Source organism: Lepidochelys olivacea (assembly GCF_965140295.1).
Source record: "Lepidochelys olivacea isolate rLepOli2 genome assembly, chromosome: 1".
NCBI lineage: Eukaryota > Metazoa > Chordata > Testudines > Cheloniidae > Lepidochelys > Lepidochelys olivacea.
This window is the reverse complement of record NC_140411.1, coordinates 38,515,099-38,534,354: the sequence shown is the minus strand read 5'-3', so window position 1 is coordinate 38,534,354 and position 19,256 is coordinate 38,515,099. Positions and strand designations below refer to the sequence as shown.

Here is a 19,256-nt window from a genome sequence, read left to right as displayed (position 1 = left end):
TTTTAAAGTTAAAATGTCTGTAATAACCTTTCCTTATAAATCCTGGTTCTCCTCTTTCTGCCACACAGAATACCTAAAGTATCATATTTTAAGCTCTGACTTTGTTAATGTCTAGTATCTCTGTGCTTTATATTAATTGCTATGGTCTCAAGCTTTTAAGTGCACCAACTACTTACTTGAGAGTCCAGTTTTGTTTTTCACTGTCATCAGTGTAAAATGTATTGAATTAACTTTGTTTCTGAAGGATGATTGTGAACAGTCTTATCTTTCAGTGATTCCAATAGTGATTTCTAGGAGCCTAGTTTTTTTGACAAGTTTAGTAAAGATAAAAATTTCCACTTCTGTGCATCATATAATTTATTATAGTGGGTATCTAATGAAATGCAGATGAGTGTTTGGAAAAGTTAAGGAACATAAGACACCCTTTAGCCTGAGCCTCTCCATGAAACCACACTCTGCCCTGATTTAACGTCAGTGTTCTTAAACATGCTAGACTCGGACATGTTGGAACTGAATTAATGCTCAGAAGACAGCAGCTAATTTTTGAGTGTCATTAAAATAAAGAATTTTCTTAAGTTGTGTTTCTTTTGTTTAGCTCTCCTTTCATATTTAAAAGGAAATTTAAAATGAAGGTGTCAAAATAGAGAGTAAATGTATACATTACAGTTGCTTTTCTTTTAAAATTTCACTTCAGAGTAGGTAGGTGAAATACTTAACTTTGTATTTTGATGTAGAAGAATTTATTCAAGAACAACTTGTGAACTTTACCATGACACTGTGACGGTCACCTCTTGGAACTGGAGAGGAATCTCACACTCAAAATGAATAAATACTCATTTTTTAACACCTGGAAGCCAGCAAAGCTAGGGATTCTCAACGTGAGCTCATCACACTGTCTTAACAACCAACTCTAAAGGATTTATAATAACAGTAAGATATACAGTAGGTATACCACTTATCTGAGACTTTAGCAAAACATGTCCAAACAAAATTTAATTTAAAAGCCACAGGATAGTGAAATTTTTGGGCTGCTACTCAAAACAAAATGGTTCATTTTTTAGAGCTCTAAAATGCATGATCATAATTCAAGCATTCCAAAAAGCAGTCTTCCAACTTACAATTTTCAAAGTAACAATAATATTGGCTCAGAGATTTATCAGTAATGGAGATGAGGAAGATGTGTTTCTTTTCAGCAAAGACTGTTTTTCAATATTTTTAGCTCTTTACCTCAGCACACTTTTTAAATTGCATTAAAAAAATCAATAGGAATTCCAGGGAAACAAGTTAATAGATGCTTAGAAAACATGATCAGCATTATCTTGAGCAACAAAAAAAGCTCCCTTTTGTAATTCTGTGCAGTTTTTGTATCTGATTGTCACAGCAAATTCCATGCTATTTAAAAGTATAAATTCCATTCCTTCCCAAAGGGTGGGGAAGTGTTCTACATGGAGCACGAGGGATTGCCCTTGAATAGCCCCTTTAAGTGCCCTTAGTTACAGCTGTCCGGCTCCTTGCTAAGTACTGACTAGAGCTTCATCTGTAACATGTCATTACTACTCCTTAATGGTCCAGTAAATGTAAGCTCATTGACCTCCTGTATCTCAGACTGCAAAGGGAGCAAGATCAGAAGTATTTTTTGTTAAATAAATTGTTTTACAGAGATCTACAACTATTTTAAAACACAGGGAGCTGCTCTGAACAGAGGAAGGAAATTGTCAGAGTTAGGGCAATATTCGGTAAGTGGCAGAGGAAAATTATGGGAAGAGGAGTAAAAGTTGCAAGGTGATTTAAGCAAAGTGATACTCCTCCAATACTGTGAGGTTAGTGCAATTTCATCTTTCAGCTGTGGAATGCATCAATACTATAAAACACTAAATCTTTTATGTTCTGTTACAAAACTCTGATCAGAAAGTGTCACTTACCTTTCGAACAATACTGTCTTCTACATTGGATTTCTTGTTGCTGCCCTGCTTACCCATTAAAGTAATTTCTAGTTGACAAAATGGTTTGGGCAAGATATCACACTGTGTAAAGAATTTACGCCATTCTACTATGTATGCTTTTAGTAAAGCTGTATCATCTTGATGACTCAGTACTCTCTGAAAGAAAAGAGCAGCTCATTTGTAAATAAGTTTTTACATAAACAACATATGGCTTTATCTACATGGTACAAGTATTTTTGTTATAACCTAAGATTTGAATTTAAAATGATATAATCCCCCATGTAACCACTCTGGTATAAGAATGGCTTTTTTGGGTTAGGTTATGTTGCCTGTGAAGAGGTTTGGCTTTTCTTGGTTTTATTTATTCTTACACCAGAATAAATGTCCACATGGGGGACATATCAGTATAGCCAGTCTACACAGGAAAGTTTCACAAGGACTATTTTCTACCTTACATGCAGTAGAAAGTCGAATTCAGTGCGATCTACTGATCTGGCTTTAGACACCTGAACTTTTAACATTTATGCTGCACTAGGACAATCAATTTGGGCATAATGGGCTAGACCAGGGGTCTCAAACTCAAATGACCACGAGGGCCACATGAGGACTAGTGCATTGGCTTGAGGGCCGCCACCCTCTTGCTTCCCCCGGGCCTGCTCCCACTCCACCCCTTCCATGAGGCCCTGCCCTGCCCCTCCTCTTCTCCAATCTTCTCCCCTGAGCATGTGGCTCCCCGCTCCTCCCCCCTCCCTCCTGGAAAGCACTAAGCGCCGCCAGCAGCTCTTTGGCAGCAGGAAGCGCCTGGAGGTAGGCAGAAAAAATGCAGAGTAATATAGTAGTATTAAAATATAGTATGCTATTAAAAGTTAATTTATTAACTTTTTTTATTAACTTCTTTAACTGTGATGTGAAAAGTCAGGGCTAATTTTGACAGCCATTTCATTTTTGGCCACTTAGCTGGCAACGTTTTGCATCAACCAGAGCATCAATATTAGGTTTGATATCCTGAGACAAAACCAATCTCAGTGTTGCTTTCAAACTTTCATCAGTGAGCCTTGACCTTAACACAGATTTGTTAATCTTCATGGAAGAGAAAAACTGTTCACATATATATGTACTTCCAAACATTGCCATTATCTTTGTGGAAGCAGAGAATAACATGGGAAATCTTTCTTGTGGAAGAAACCTGTAGAATTCTGGAATTCCAACATCTGTATACTTCTGCTTCAAAATGGTATCACACTGAAGCTTTACTAATTCCATCTGCATTTCCTCTGCAACATTGTCAATTTCAACAGCAAATAGTGTGGAAAAAAGTTGAAAATGTGGTTCAAGTGCCTTGAAATCTTTAAACTGCACATCAAACTGTTTGTGTAAGTTAGAAGTATTTGCATATTCTTTCAAGGATTTGGGTTCAACTTTTCCTAAGGAATTCAGAGTCGAGAAATGGACCAAATTGTTAGCAGTCAGTTGTTTCCCCCACAAAGTAAGCTTGACTTTGAATGACTTAACACTGTCATACATCTGTGTTATCACCTGTTTTCTACCCAGAAGCTTCAAGTTCAGCGCATTCAGGAGATCAGTTACATCTGTTAGAAAAGCAAGGTTGCAGATGAAAGTGGAATCAGCAAGCTGTGGAACCTCCTTGTTTTTCGTTTTCATGAAGGAATCAATCTCCACTAAGTGGAAAAAAAACGCTTCAAAACATTTCCACAACTCAGCCATCTAACTTGAGTGTGATACAGAAGTTCCCCATATTCACTGTCCATACTTGCTAGAAAAGAAGTGAACTGTCTGTGATTGAGCCCTCGTGCACGTATAAAATTAACAGTTTTAACAACTACATCCATAATTTCCTTCATTTGTAGACTTTTACTACACAGGGCTTCTTGGTACAAAATACAATGTATACTGGTGAAGCTAATTCCTGGTATATTGAGGCTGCTCCGTTTGGTCTTCAATAATCCAACCACGCCAACGTTTTCAGAGCACACTGATGGCGCACCATCCGTAGCCAAAGATATGAGTTTGTTCCATGGCAGCGCCACTTTTTCAATGCACTCTTCCAGTCCTTGAAATATGTCACGTCCCATTGTGGTACCCTTCAGTGGCATTAAGTCTAGCAATTCTTCAGATATATTCCAATTGAATTCCACACCTCTATTGAACACTGCACTCTGTGAGGTATCTGATACATCTGTACTCTCATCAAGAGCAATTGAAAATGCTTCGAAGTCTTTTGCCATTTGAATCCATTGTTTTTGCACATTATCTGCTATATCCGTTATCCTGCAGGCAACTGTACTGGCAGACAAGCTTATGCCTTCAAAAACTTTCTTCCTATCAGGATATAAAATTTCGCTGGCCTTCATAAGACATTCTTTTACGAATAGGCCTTCTGTAAAAGGTTGCAATGATTTAGCTATCATTTCGCTTACCACAAAACTTACTCTTACTGAATCTTCGCTAGTCTTATTAATCCCCGAAAAGAAATTTCTTTGCTTGGCAAATACTGCTTTAAGTTGCTGAACTTTTTCCTCTCGGATTTTTCCGGTGAATGCATCATAGTTTTCACGGTGCATCGTGTCGTAGTGCTGACGCACATTATACTCCTTGGGAACAGCAATCGTTTGCTGACAAATAAGGCATTGAATTTTATCTTTTACCTCTGTGGAAAAAATATAAATTCTCCCATTTGTCTTGGAAAACTCTCTTTTCTTCCATGAGTGTTCTTTTTTTCGACGAAGTCATTTCCAGGCGGTTTTAATAAAATATACACACTCAGTAATGCACCTCACTCAAAGGACAAAACACGCACTTAGCTAGATTTACTTTTGTTAAAGCCTGCCCCTGCACTGGGCTACGCCCCCACTCCACCCCTGCTCCGCCTCTTCCCACCCCTTCCCTGTCCCCATTCAAACTCCTTCCCCCAAGTCCCCACCCCAACTCTGCCCCCTCCCCGCCCCTATTCCAATCCCTTCCCCAAATCCCCGCCTCTTCTCCCCTCCCTCCCAGAAACCGCTAAGCAGCCAAACACCTGTTTGGCGGCGGGAACTGCCTGGAGGTAGGTAGGGGAGCAGGGAGCAGCGCACGGGGGAGTGAGGCAGAGAGCTTAGCGGCCACAGAAAATAACTCGGGGGGGGGGGAGCGGGGAGTTTGGCGGCCACAGGAAGTAACTCGGGCGGGCTGCATCGGCATGTTTGAGACCCCTGGGCTAGACACTGCATAAACATAAGCTTACGAAAACAGCAACCATTACAGATCATGCCTATGGCCCCAATTCAACGAAGAACGTAATCAAGTACTTAAGTACCAATAAAGTCAAAGGGACATCAGCATGTGTAAGAGCTTTGCCAGATAGGGATAAGTCTGCTGTATCTGGGCCTAGAAAAGAAAGGGCTTTGTTTGAGTAAAAGACCCTTTCTGAGTTTCTAGGAACACATTTAGATTTATTTTACTTTTCCAAATTTTTGTCTTTGCACATCTTTCACTCTCTACAAAAACTCTTATGAGCACACTACAACACTATTTCATATGTATTTTAATTTAGAATAAACTCCCAAAACCAGGTGTCAAGTCAACAGTAGACTAAAGCTACTGAAATACAAATAGCCTATGGAGCTTGTAAAGCTGGTACCTCACTAATATTCTGTCAGAAGACTATACATTTGACCATTTCTTAACCAAAACCATGAATATGCTAGTGTAGTATTGAAGCCAGCTAAAACAATTAAAGAACTTCCTTGCTTTTAAGAGTTAATCTTTATTTCCAGACATTTTCTTATATAACACAAATTCTGGCTTTATCAATCTGACAGCTAACAGTCAAACAAATATTAGTAATTTTTGAAAAATATTTAAAGTATCTTTAATGCCTATCAAAAAAGATGGAGATCAGATTAAAGGTCTCTTTACTGATGGCTAAATTTAGAATATTCTAGCTATTTCTGTAGCAAGCTAGACAGCTTGCAGATCACATCCCCAGAAATGAATTTTCTAGGCAATAAAAAGTGGAACTAGAAAAGGGGGTTTATTGTTCCTTTTCCAGCTCTTTCTCTAATCATACAAAAAAGAGACCACTTCGATGCTTAACTTTGCCTCAAGTCAAAGTTTCAGCAGTAAGTGCTTTTATTTATAAGTCAAAGAGGCAAGCGAGTGAAGGAATACTTCCAAGGAGACTCCCTGATAAATATTTTTGTTCATCCAATAATGGCCAAATCTCCCTCACAGTATATAACAACCATTACCTCTTTATTCTCAAGAACAGACTGAGAAGTACTTAATCTTTCTGGCCAAAGTAAACACTCAGAATAAAATGAATCAGTTATTAAAAAGTTTTTAGTACAGTTGTGACATTCAAAACAAGGTCCACCAATGCCTAAAAGGCAATTTTCCATTGTGTTAGAAATTACTGGAACAAGTCATGTTTGGGATCCAAAGAGGTTTACAGTTATAATTTTATTTTTTAAAGGACAGTGTAAATTGTTGAAGGTTGAGAACTTACTGCCTGTGCTTGTTTAATAAAATCAAGGATGTCTTCTTTCAAAGCTTGATGGATTTTTGCTGGACCTTTGTCATCCCACAGGCAAACTGCATGCACATCCCTAGAAAACAGTGTATACATCTTTCAGTAAGAACTACACTTACAATTTAATGCAGAAATGTACAAAGTCTAAACAGTTATACTGAAGTAGTTCCCCAAAGGAAGCGTGTGTACATTCCACGCACTAAATAGGAAATCCCACCAATACAGTGACTGTTTATGAATGAGGGCACATGCCCTCCTCTTTTCTAGAAAGCCATTCATGAACTATTTTGACATGTAATTTTAGGTTTATCTGATAAACACCCCTAATAAAAAAAATAAAACAACAAATAAATAATAGGTGTTGATCCAAAGCACACCAGAAATGGGTACTTGTATTTGAGGGCTTTTCTACACGGAGCAGTAATTCAGTGTATGGAGGCGTGATTTCTGAAGCACTAACAGTGTTGCATACTTATTGGTTAGTGTAGGCTTTCTGGTAAGCACTAAAGATTCCCTAGTATGCTTTAACATAGCACTTTTGAAACAGTAGTATGCTAAAGTGCACTAGGAAACAATACAGAGAGATTACTCATTACTGTATATGATGAGTAATGTTTTCAATATATATTATTCATTACAGCATATAAAAAGAGAAAGCACCCAACCTTCCCAATTATTGACGTCTACATAAAATGCAAAAATTGCTAAAAATAAACCCTGAAAAATGAAATTCATAAACCCAAAATGATGCCTTAATAATATTAGATGTAACACTGAAATTTGGCAGTCAAGCAGTATAGAGTCAGGAACTGCAGTAATACTTTGTCCTTCAATCACAACGTTGTGTTCAGAGTTACAATTTTAGAATTACGAATAACCTCCATTCCCGAGGTGTTCATAACTCTGAAGTTCTACTGTACTCAGACAAGAAAAAGATTTACTCATTCACTTATTACTTTCTGAAGATATTCACCACGTAAGTATCAACACTCTTGATACTTGAGTCTGTTCCTTTGCAAACCAAGGTGGGAACACCAACTTCTAAAACTGCTAATTTGTTCTAAAGCTACTAGTCCCAACAAGCAGAATCATAAGCTAGTACTAATTATTTGTATTACTTTTGTCCTAAAGGCCCCAATCAGGATTCATGACCCACTGTGGTAGGCACTGCAGAGAGCAAAAAGCAATCTTGTCACTGAATTGGAAAATAGGCAATTTTGGGGCTCTATAGGCAATTTTGGGGCTCTAACCAAGAGATTTTATGTAGAGAGAAATAGGATACCTCTCAAAACAGGAAGAGGATGTAGTTTCATTTTATCTGGGAAATATTTTAAGAAATGTTTGGTCAAACCTCTCTTGGGAAGGGGCTTTATAACACTGACAGGTCAAGTCTTAATTCATATCTAGAGGCCAAATCTAAGCAATACCATACCATTTAGTGAATGCGTTCAAAGAACTCCGTATGACTATCTTGCAAATCTCCTCGATGGCCACAGATTAGAAGCTTGCTAATGTAGCAGACGTTGCAAGCTTTAAAGCACCAATATGCTGCAGTCTAACAGATTCACTCAGACATTTTAAATATGATTCTTTTGGAAACAGCAAAACATACTCACTTAGTACCAAAATAAACAGCTGGATCGCTTTTAAGGAAGTTTTAGTTGATTTTTTAACATGAAACATCTGAAGGAGGACTAACAGGAGTGGCATGCAGACATGGGAAAACATCAGCAGAGTGACTGACTGATTAAGGTGGGATTATCACCACCTTCTGAAGGAGTCTAGAAATGGTACAAAATGGATCTCTCTCTAAATCAACAGTTCTCAAAACTGTGGCTCACATGTTACTGCTGACCAATCAGGGTGCTGGGGCCTCATTTCCAGTGAGCAAAGAGCCTCAGTTCCAGTTATTGCAAAGAGCCTTGACATCTATAGAAGCAGCTGGAAACAGAAAAGGAGCAAGCCTCCACTAGAAGCCATTCCTGTATATGAGGAGAATATGCTTAGGGATTACAGCCACCATTTGAACCCAAGAGCTGCCAATAGGACTCGTGCCTCCTCTCTTTAGAAAGAGAGCATCCAGGGAAGCAAAGGAGAAGGTAAACAAGTAGCCAAGCAATACATTCAAGGAATCAGGGAAAGGACAGCTGTGAGTTGGATGGAACTGGGGGTAGCAGGGAGATCATTAACACATGCAAGGATTATGGGAGAACAGAACTGGGGGTAGGGAAACACATAATGGGAGAAAAGAACCAGACAGTAAGAGAGAAAGGGACCAGGTTACAGAGGCATGTCCAGGCAGCTGGTAGGAGATAAGGGGAAAAGAACAGATGGGAGGAAAGGGAGAGTAAAATGAAGAACAAATGGAGGCTTATTTTCTTTCAAAAGGGCCAGGAACACTTACTAAATTAAAAACATCTAAATACTTTTCTAACTTTACTTTTACCTAGAAGCAATTGCTGTTATTGCCACACTGACACTGACCAATCCTAAGCAAGATGAGAGCTTTACATGAAACACTCTGTTAAGATGTGGTCGCAACTGTAAAAAATTTCTGAATCACTGCACTACAGCTTGAAGCTTACTTGTTCAGCAAGCTGAATCACTACTGCCTGGAAATTGACCTTCCTTGTAAGAAACTTGAGCTTACAGGTAAATCAGGGACCTCAAGAGGCACTTTTGTCAGTTTAGTCAAGAAATGTTCCATGATATGGGTGGCTTTTAAAAGTGTGGCTCTCCTCAGGAAAAGGAACCAAAAATGGCACTATTGCATCACTAATTCCATCCACATGAACATAATTCCCCCCCTTCCCCCCCCGGCCACACACACTGCCAGTCCAGCAAACAACCTGGCCGTTAAGAGTCAAGCTGGGCTCCTTCCCTCTCATCACTAATAATAAAGATACTGCAGGTAAATTATGCCTTCAGTTACATCATCATGGGTCACCTAAAACATGCTATGTCAAGCATCACTTTGATTCATTACTACCTTTTGGGATACTACGGCCTTGTCTACATGGGAAAGTTGTATTGCATAATCTAAGGAGTGGATTTACATCAATATAGTTATACTGATGCAAACTCTTCTGTAAACACACTCATTTCTTTAGAGAAGTGATGTTTTTCAGCTTAAGAATGTCTAAGCATGGTTTAACTATATCAGCTTAAAAGCATATTAAAGTTAAACCAGTGCAACTTTCCCATGCAGACAAGGGCTAGATCTCTGAATACTCCTCATCCATATGAGACCACACTGTTCTCTGATCAGGGTCAGAAAGGAACCAGTAGCTGGAATGTCAGAAGATGCCTATGTTCCATTACAGGAGCTGGTGTAAGATATCCCTGCTGGAACCAACAACTTTTAGAACTTTGCAATTAAAACAGGGCCTCCCCAAGCTCAATCTTAATTTTTGATCTATCGTAAGTCATTTTTAACTTCAGCTGACAGAGCAGAGATGGCCTGATTTATACAATGAAAGGTTTACTATCTACTCCTTGTACTGTAGTAAAACTGGAATAAAAAAAAAGAGCTAAAAGTATAATTCTGCAATCAGTGTCAGGAAAAAAATCATAAAGGTTATGTTTAAAAGCACACAATTACTCCAATCATATCACTGAAATTGCATTATAATTTCATTTTTGAAGGGCACGCAACAATCAGCTTCAAGCTAAACCACTTGTAAGTCATATGCATTTATTGTCAGAGTAATACTGTATGAAGTGATTGATCACATATGCAGACTTTACTGTCAAAGCACTACAAAATATCTAGTCCCCATTTCCAATTAGAGTGAAAGGTTTGCGAGAGGTTACAAAATACGCCTATCATCTTCAGCTGAGGTAGAACAAAACTGTAAAAACAGCAAGAAAGCTGTGCTGTTTTTTGTATTCTATCTGTGGAGGCCTGTGTCTCAGTAAAACACCAACTCTACAAAACCGTACTCAAGAGAAGCAGACACGTCAGTGTTACTATTTAATGAAATGGAATTAACTAGTATTTTTTGTTCTCTCTTTTATCTTGTGAATGCATCCATTTCTACATGGCCCTCCTATATCTGACTTCTACGTTATAAGCAATATTATAGTTTTATTTCCATTCTGTTACCCAAGAACTGGAAGTTTAATAAAAAAAAAAAAAACCACTTACGAAAACAGATCAAACCACTGCTGTTTTGTGACAGATTCCTGGCGTAACAGCTTCAGAACAATGGGGCGCATGAAATCCCATTTGTCTTCAAACTGAAGTGAACCTTTATTCTTTAAAGAAGAAACAAAAAGCATAATTTAAATGCAGATCAAGTAAAAATGAACCTCTAAGTCAATTAGGACAGTTTGAGAGCTTCCACATTTTCTAGTATTTCTTTTTACTTCAATTTAAGGATTACTAAATCCAGAAGCTAAATAGACAAATTAAGACTCAATATTGAGTAAAATTAACAAACAAAAATTTGTTTAATTCTAAGAGTTGTGAGGTATGACCTACTTCACAGAATAGATGTAAAAGAACAGTTATAAAATTTTCCAAATCTGTAGGTTTCCTATTTAAGATTTTTACAAATAATAATTTACACTTAATACATATGTTTAATCCCTAAAAGAAACTTAATTTTGTGATTTAAAATTACTTCTAAGAATTACAGTCCTCAATGGATTATAGTGCAATAAATATTATGATCTCATCACAGATTTTTCACATTTCCTTCCATTTGAATGGTCATATCTACAATATTCAAGTTTAACTAAGTTTTTCAAGGCAGCAATTGACTTTTTTTTGTAAAATGCCATGTACACCTACAGATTCTGTACTGTCTTTGGAGCACATGATGGTCATGCATTCTAGTATATTAGAATGGCCAGTTGTGAATGTTTCATATTTATTTTAATTATTCTGAACTATAAACTTTGTTCTATATGTCACTTGAGATATGGCTGCTAGTTTATTATGCTGTGATCCCAGAATGTTCTATAAAATGTAATACATGATTTTTAGAAAAAGCTATACATCAACTGTCTTATTTAAGAAGTACAACCTGAACTCTAAAAGCCCTGTATTGTTTCCTAATGTTCGTTTTTAATTTCAACACTCTTTAGAGGAAATACACACTCAGACCATCCATGTGCATACAAACCCTTGCTTCCCCAGTGAATAAATGCAGGGAAGCACTTCTTCATGAAATGCAACTTTAATTCTGAAGTTCCCCAATTTTCTAACTTTTTAAAAAAAGTCTACAGTTCTTGTAAGGCACACGTTAGGGAGTCTGTGAAAAACAGTTGTAACTAACTCTAGATTTAACTAAATTTTGTCTAATGTTATTGTAGTAGTGTCCAGAGGCCCCCGTCAGAATTGGAACTCCATTGTGCTGGGCCCTATATGAACACATACAGAGACAGCCCCAGCCCTAAGGAGCTTACATCACTTTCACTGTCAAAAATTCGTATACATTGTATTTTCATAGACTGGCAATCACCCCTATGTTCCCTGGAGACCCAAGTAGCCAGAAAAATCTAGATTTCCTGATAAGCTGCACATGATACTATTTGCAAAGCCATCTCTTTGTTTATCATGAAGTACATATACCAAGGCTAAAGTGCAGAATGGCATTTTCTCTAAGAACCAGACCAGCAGTTCTCAAACTGTGGGTTGGGACCCCAAAGTGGGTCACAACCCTGTTTTAATGGGGTCACCAGGGCTGGCATTAGACTTGCTGGGGCCCAGGGCTGAAGCCAAAGCCTCACCGCCTAGGGCAAAGCCCAAGCCCCACCATCCAGTGCAGAAGCCCCAGGGCTGCAGCCCTGGGTAGCGAGGCTCAGGCTTCGGCTTCAGCCCTGGGTGGCAAAGCTCAGGTTACAGGCCCCCTGGCCAGTGCTAAAGCCCTCGGACTTTGGCCCCCCTGCCTCGGGCGGGGCTCAGCCTTCGGTCCCACTTCCTGGGGTCATGTAGCAATTTTTCTTGTCAGAAGAGGGTTGCGGTGCAATGAAGTTTCAGAACCTCAGAACCAGACTATTCCCAAGATTAAAACATTTAGTGGAAATGACCGTTCTTTTGAGCTTCCAGCTCAAAAATTCTTTAGCAAAGATTAAGATTGACTATTTACCATTCTGCTTGTCCAAGCACATTTATCCTTTCATAAAACATTTAATCTTTCCAGATATTGTAATGAACGCTTCTCCTTAGATTGGGTGTCCTTGCTGCACTGCAATCTCATTTGAAAAAAGGAACATTTTGTTCCCATAGGATGGTTTCCTACCCTCACATTTAACCAGTTATTGTCCTTTAGGCTTCTACAAGCTCACTCTTAAACGAAGCTGTCCAGGCAGCAAGCTTCTTATGGTATTTGTTTGCTTAAGACTACCTTAAGACTACACACTACGCTGGCAGCAAGGAAAGGGGGAGAGAACAAGGAAGTGGAGGAGCCTCTATACCAAAGGAACCTCCTTCCATCAGGGTGATGCTCCAGGGGCAGGCATATCAACATGGCAGCCAGAATCTGTGAGCAGTCCAGTCCAAATGACCACATTATGCTGGAGGATCTGGATTTTCAAAAGCATCTAAGGGATTTAGGAGCATAAGTCCCACTGAAAGTCAGTGGGACCCTGAACTCTTACACCACCTCAGGTGCTTTTAAAAATCCAACTCCTATATATGCACTGAACCCTAGCAAAAATACAGACGGGGGGGGAGAGGGATAAGGATATAAAAAACAATAAAGGATAATTACTGTACATGTTGTAAACTTGCCTGAGCAGAGCCCCCCACTTTTTCCAGAAAAAATAATTTTATGGGATAGAAAACATTCTTTTAAGAATACAAACTTGGCTTCTGTAGCAAATTCTGTGGCCTGGAAATTGCTGAAGACATGGGGTCTTGGTTGAACTCTCCGATGTCCCAAAATACTCACTTAAATAATGACCGGTGCTATCAACCTATTTCTTAGTCTATAATCATAATTAGATACAATAATTTACAACTTATTTAAATATAACCTACAAAATTCCACTAATAAAATTTTAACTCTTTTGGAAAGTCTGAAGCAGGCTTAGTAAGCTGATCCAATTGACCAGTCAAATAATATCAACTGACTGCCTATTTGACCATGATCAAATATTGTCAAGTATTCCAGCAAGAATGCCCTGATGTAGGCAGCAGCCTACTTTATGACAGCATGGTGGTACCATCTGTTAGCATATCTACTTAAATATCTTATCATTCACTTTACTATATGCGAATGTATGCAGTGGTGTTGTAGCCGTGCTGGTCCCAGGACGTTAGCGAGACAAAGTGGGTGGTTCAATAAAAAAAATATTACCTGACCCATCTTGTCTCTCTTATATACTAATGTCACCTTTCGGACAAAAGGAGAATCATCTGAAAGTTGAGCATCTTGATTGGCTGCAATCTTCTAGTATACAAATAAAGATATACATACAATATTTGTACTAGGCCACCAATGCGGTGACAAGTGTGCGAATTTTGGCAATATTTTTGTGATTCCATGTATGCCTTATTTTTCTTCTGTGCTTTGCACTGAATATAAAGGCTCCTCCTTTTCTGCTCTGTTCCTCCCCCTGAGGCTGCTTAAGAATCTACTGAATTTGCTGCAGAAAGGAGGAGTCGCCTGTCTACCTCCCCCTCCATGTGATCTGGGAGTCTGTAAAGGTCCTGCGGAGGGGGGCAACATGCCCAAAAACATTTTGATGCGCTGGAATTTTCTGGAATACCAGAAGTTAGAAATCAAAATGAGTGGATACTGATAATTGAAATATGAGATACACTTCATAATCTAGAGAGCATTCCAGAAGTAGTGAGACATTAACAGTGACATAATAAATTATACAGTCAAGGAAAGCCAAAATAATTTGTACGGCAAAACTGTTCAAGTCAAGTGCAAGTTCTGTTCTTCTGAAAGCGTGACACAGACAGAATGGAGAAACACTTGTTGCATTTTTGTGATGTTTGTCGACCTATTGTCAAAACTAGATTATTGCACTCAAACAAAAAGAAAGGGAAAACCAGTCTGGATCTAAATTTGTTTTCTTCTTTGCATTCTTCTCTAATTTCATCTTTGGCAGCAGCAGCGTGAAGCATGGAGTCTTTTGCTGAAGATAGTGATATGAACGACAATGAAAGTGAAGCTAATTCCATTTCTTCTAATAAGAATTTTACTACTCCATCTGCTTCAGCACTGAAAACTCCTTACTCCTGAAAAGCCTTCAGATATCCATCAAATTGGGATCAAGAGATTTTTGCATGGAATGTCCCGTGACCAGAAACACAAACTTGACCATTGGTATTTATGCCAGCAATACATCCACCATTTCATATAGATTAAAATCCTCATATTCTAGAATTTTTTCACAAGCTGCACACAGTTTACAAAGTATGGCTTGCAGAATGTTTTCTGAATGCCAAAGTGGACCAAAAAAAAAAATTTGGCATTCTTATTGGTCAAGCTCCTCACATCCATGATGTCTGATGGCTGGAGCACTATTCGCAATGAAGGTGTTTTCAACTTCATAATAATGTCACAATCAGTATTTTAACCATTCCAATGCACAACTGAGCACCACCACACAGCCCAATATATTGCTGACCAGTTTAAAAACAACAAATTGGGTCCATGGAAGGTTATTTTGGTTGTGACTGACAATAATGCTAATATGAAAGCTGCTTGGGCTTTACTGATAAATGAGTAACCACATCTTTTATGTTACAGACGTGCAACCCACGTGATGCAGCTTTCCATTAGCTATGTTCAATATCTGACAACTTTCTCATCAAGTCAGTGTTTTTTCTCTCTTGACTTTTTTTTTAAAAGCCAAAGTACCAGCAGTCATTTTTTAGCATTATTTAGTACAGCACTCAATTCATCTACACTAAGTAAGCCCTGTCATATTTAAGGGGCATCTACTAAATGTCTCAAAAATCTTCAGATACTAACAGCCTTCTTGCAACCAGCTGCTGTTCCAAAAGGGGTGGCTGGGTGTTGCTCCTGAGTAAACCGCACAGACATTCTTGATGATGATATCTTTTGGATGCGAAACTCAACCCATTCAGAATATAGAAAAATGATCGTTCTACATTGTCTGATGCCGAGAATAAGATCCTAAAGGTTAAGAAACATTTGTGAGAATACTGAACAGTCCACTTACAAAAGTGTAAGAGAAAAAGATAATACCCAAAATAATAGCACTGAAAAAATACCTCCATGTAATGTTGCCTACCTTCTTGATCCACGCTCCCAGGACCAAGACCTTTCTGTTGATGAATTTGATTCAGTTTGTGACTTTGTAGTGACTGATGCAAATTTTAAAAGATCTCCAAGCAAACAAAATTCTGATGGAAGTAGCAAATTATAAAATGAGAAGCAGCTCGTTCAGTCGTAGAACAATATGGAGTACAAACCCAGCAGCTGAATCAAGACAGCTTGCTACTTCATCATGATTGAAAGGGTGGGGTCCATTTTGCACTCTAGCTCTAGTGGCAGAAATTCTTTTAACACTATCTGTACTACTTCATGTATGGAAGAACGTTGTTCAATTTGGGGAATCATCCATTCAAAATCCAGAAATGGACGGAAGACCTCTAGTGCTGAGAAGCTAGTGACTGTGTATCACAATTTAAGATTAGAAAAGAAAATGGCAGATGAATCAATATTAATCTTATGAAAAGGAAGGAGGGGGTATGGATGAATCTGATGACAACAATGATATAGATGAAGCAGCTGAAATCAAAAAAGAAAAATATAATGAAAAGTAAGATGCATTATGAGTTGGCCTGTTGCCTATCTAGCATAAGTGCATTTTAAAATTACTTTTCTTTTATTGTTGCTATGTATTATTCCATTTCTGTTTAATTTAATTTATTTTATTTTGTAACTGTTCTTTTTTTCTTTCATCTTTTAGAAATTCATTGTTTCACATTTTTCTGAGTTAAAACAAGTTACTTAACTAGTTATTCTTGTAATTAGGCATAAGTATCTGTCTGCGACTAAGACCATTGGAGACCTTTTTGTTACTGTTCTAATAAATTAGCACTTCAAAATATTTCACCGTTTTTGACATCTGACAATAATTTGACCCATGCTTGACAGATCAATTGTCCAATTATTTTTGGAATGATCAAATGTCTCATCCTAGTCTGAAGTAGGGATAACACTCTTCTTGAATACCACATAGTATCTTTGAAAATCATGAACTGCCTGGTTCTTCCTACTTCGGTTCAGTTTTCTTAAGTCTGTTGGGCAATCACAGGTAGCCTGCTTAATATCTTCTTGTTCCTATGGCAAGATTTCAACTTCTGTTAGCATTTCTGGTCCCGATCTACTGCTCTCACAGCAAGATAACAGATTTGACAGACCAATTGTTTAATAGAGTAAGATTTTCCATGCCAGACATCATAAACTTGTGCTTGCACTTAGAACTTCCTGAAAAGATTTAGTTTTGGGCTGAAACTTCACAAGTTTGATATTAGTCCAAAGGTGGTTTTTTTGTAAGTGGAGACAACCCTGTTCAGCCATTAAGAATTGAGAGGGATAGGAATACACTTTGTTTTTTAAAGCAGGAAAATACAACTGTTCAGACTTGTTTGAAAATAAACAAATGCAGCTGCTTTGCACCTTGCTGTATAAATAAGAATAGTCTCTTTTGCTAAGTATGGTGAAATATAACTACGATTTAAACATGTTACATTTATTTATCTGATTTAGGATTATCTTGTAAGTTTTAAGCATATATAAAATGAAATGCAGTTTTAAATGTAACATACAATTAGAATTAACTCATCAACAAAAAGGGCTTTCTGCCCAAAACATCTCCCTACACTCCCCCTCCAGAAAACACCTGAATGAATAAAATCAACCTTGAACCATGTCCTCAAAACCTGGCACAACAAGGTGAGGCAATTCCAGATACAATGGTCCTCCACAACCTCCCTGTCACCAATCCTCAGCTGTCACCTCTAGGGCAAGTTAGCATAAAGGCCAAAATAGATCGTAACTGCCATGCTGGTCCATAGGAAAGGAGATTAAATCAACACCAAACCTAGAGCAAAAACGAGAATCCTGCTTTCTAGAGACACGGCAACAGCTGTGCAGCGCCACTGATGCAGGCGTGCTGCTGCAGCACACCGCCAGTGCAGACGCTCTACGTCGATGGCAGAGCGCGCTCCCATCGACTTAATTACTCCAGCCCCTGGGAGAGGCCGTAGCTATGTCAGTGGCAGAAGCGCTATCCACACCGGCGCTTAGACTGGTATAATTGACATCACTCGCGGGGGGGGGAGGGTTGTTTATTCACACCCAAGCAACACGATTTATACCGAGGTAAGCTGTAGTGTGTACACCGTGGTTTTAAACATAAGGAATATATTGCCTAGGCTAAGTAAGCAAATAATAAGTAGTGGCTGAACTTTTCAAGTGGTTGTCAAGCACAGATCCATGTAGAGTACACTACAGAGAAACAGCTGCAGTTGCAATCCAATAGGAAAGAGACTCCCTCTACCTGGAAGCACAGTACAGTACCTTACAGAGAAGCCTAGCATTGTCTTCCTTTTCCAACCGCTAGAAAGTAGGGCAGGAGACAAGGAGAAGCACTGGGCTTCCCACCAAAGCAATGGCTCTGGACCCTGCTTTTGAGTACTTGAGTCTCATAGCCCTTAACCAGGGCTCCCTGTACTCTTTGATGAAGAATGGAACTCCAGAAATGGCAGAATGGTACTCCAGCCTTTCATTTAAAATAAGTATTTCCAGTTCTCAGTGTTGTGAAAATCATGAAAGTGTGACCTGAAGACTGCAGTATTATTTGCCTGAATCTACAGACAGCCTGAAACAGAAGCTCTAAGAGTTAAGAACTACCTCATATTCATTCACTGAAGTGGAGAATAATAATGTAACAACAACTTTTTTAAAAAAATTATGTCTCTAATGTTAATTTCAGGAGAAATAGCCAGATTATTTCTACAATGCAGCTAAAGTGTTAATACTGAAGTCTGCAAAAGAAAGTGTGAACAACACAAATTATAAAGAAATTTATTTAAATGTAAGGGGTGGCTATTACATTGATTGTATCATTTGTTGTCACATATATATTCTTCAATATTTTTTTTTTTAGTTTACAGACAGCTACTGCAGAACTTCCGATTACCCAAGTGGTACAGAATGCCAGGACCTTGCTGAAGCCTTAGATTCATTCTGCTCCAGAGTACATCTGGCTGGCATGGCCCTTTACCTTTCGGTATCTGATCCATTTCATGTCCTCCCATACACACACCACAATGATACTGAGAAGGAGACGGAAAAACCTTCCCCTCCCCTACTACCATTTCCTGCCTGCTGCAAAAAGGTAGGGAGGCCTTCTCACTCTTCCTCTTCACCAGCCTATTTTTGATCTTCTTCCCCTGTGTCTTCCATATCTTCACTAGCCACAAATTTCCAGAGCAAAAGAATGATGTTTACAAAAATGTGTTGAGTTTCATTGCCATTTAAGAGCCCAATTCTGTACTCCACATGACGACAGAACTACAACTGGAGGGAATTAACGGTTTTGCCTGAGGAATACAGTATTAGGCCTATGATTCCGAGTACTAGTAAAACAGACGAGAGCTTTGTAATTTTCACTGATGGCTCTAAGGAAAGACACTATCAATATAACACTGTTCTTTGCTGCGGAGAGTGTATGGGTACAGAAGCAGACACTCCCCTCTGCTCCCTCTTTCCTGCCCCCAGCAATGGAAGACTGAAACGGTGAGTCTGCTCCCAGCCTCCCGCAGAATAAGCCCTGGAAAAGCC

The 19,256-nt window shown here is 38.7% G+C and overlaps 1 protein-coding gene across 1 annotated transcript in view; it reads right to left on the bottom strand.

The window, feature by feature from the left end:
- CUL5 (cullin 5) overlaps nucleotides 1–19,256 on the bottom strand; it is a 74,903-nt gene that overhangs the window by 30,904 nt on the left and 24,743 nt on the right. The window contains exons 2-4 of the mRNA XM_084624408.1: nucleotides 10,619–10,728; nucleotides 6,448–6,547; nucleotides 1,923–2,099 (exon numbers count right to left, since the gene is read on the bottom strand). Of these exons, the coding sequence (XP_084480534.1) occupies nucleotides 1,923–2,099; nucleotides 6,448–6,547; nucleotides 10,619–10,728 (387 nt within the window). The remainder of the gene's footprint in view (nucleotides 1–1,922; nucleotides 2,100–6,447; nucleotides 6,548–10,618; nucleotides 10,729–19,256) is intronic.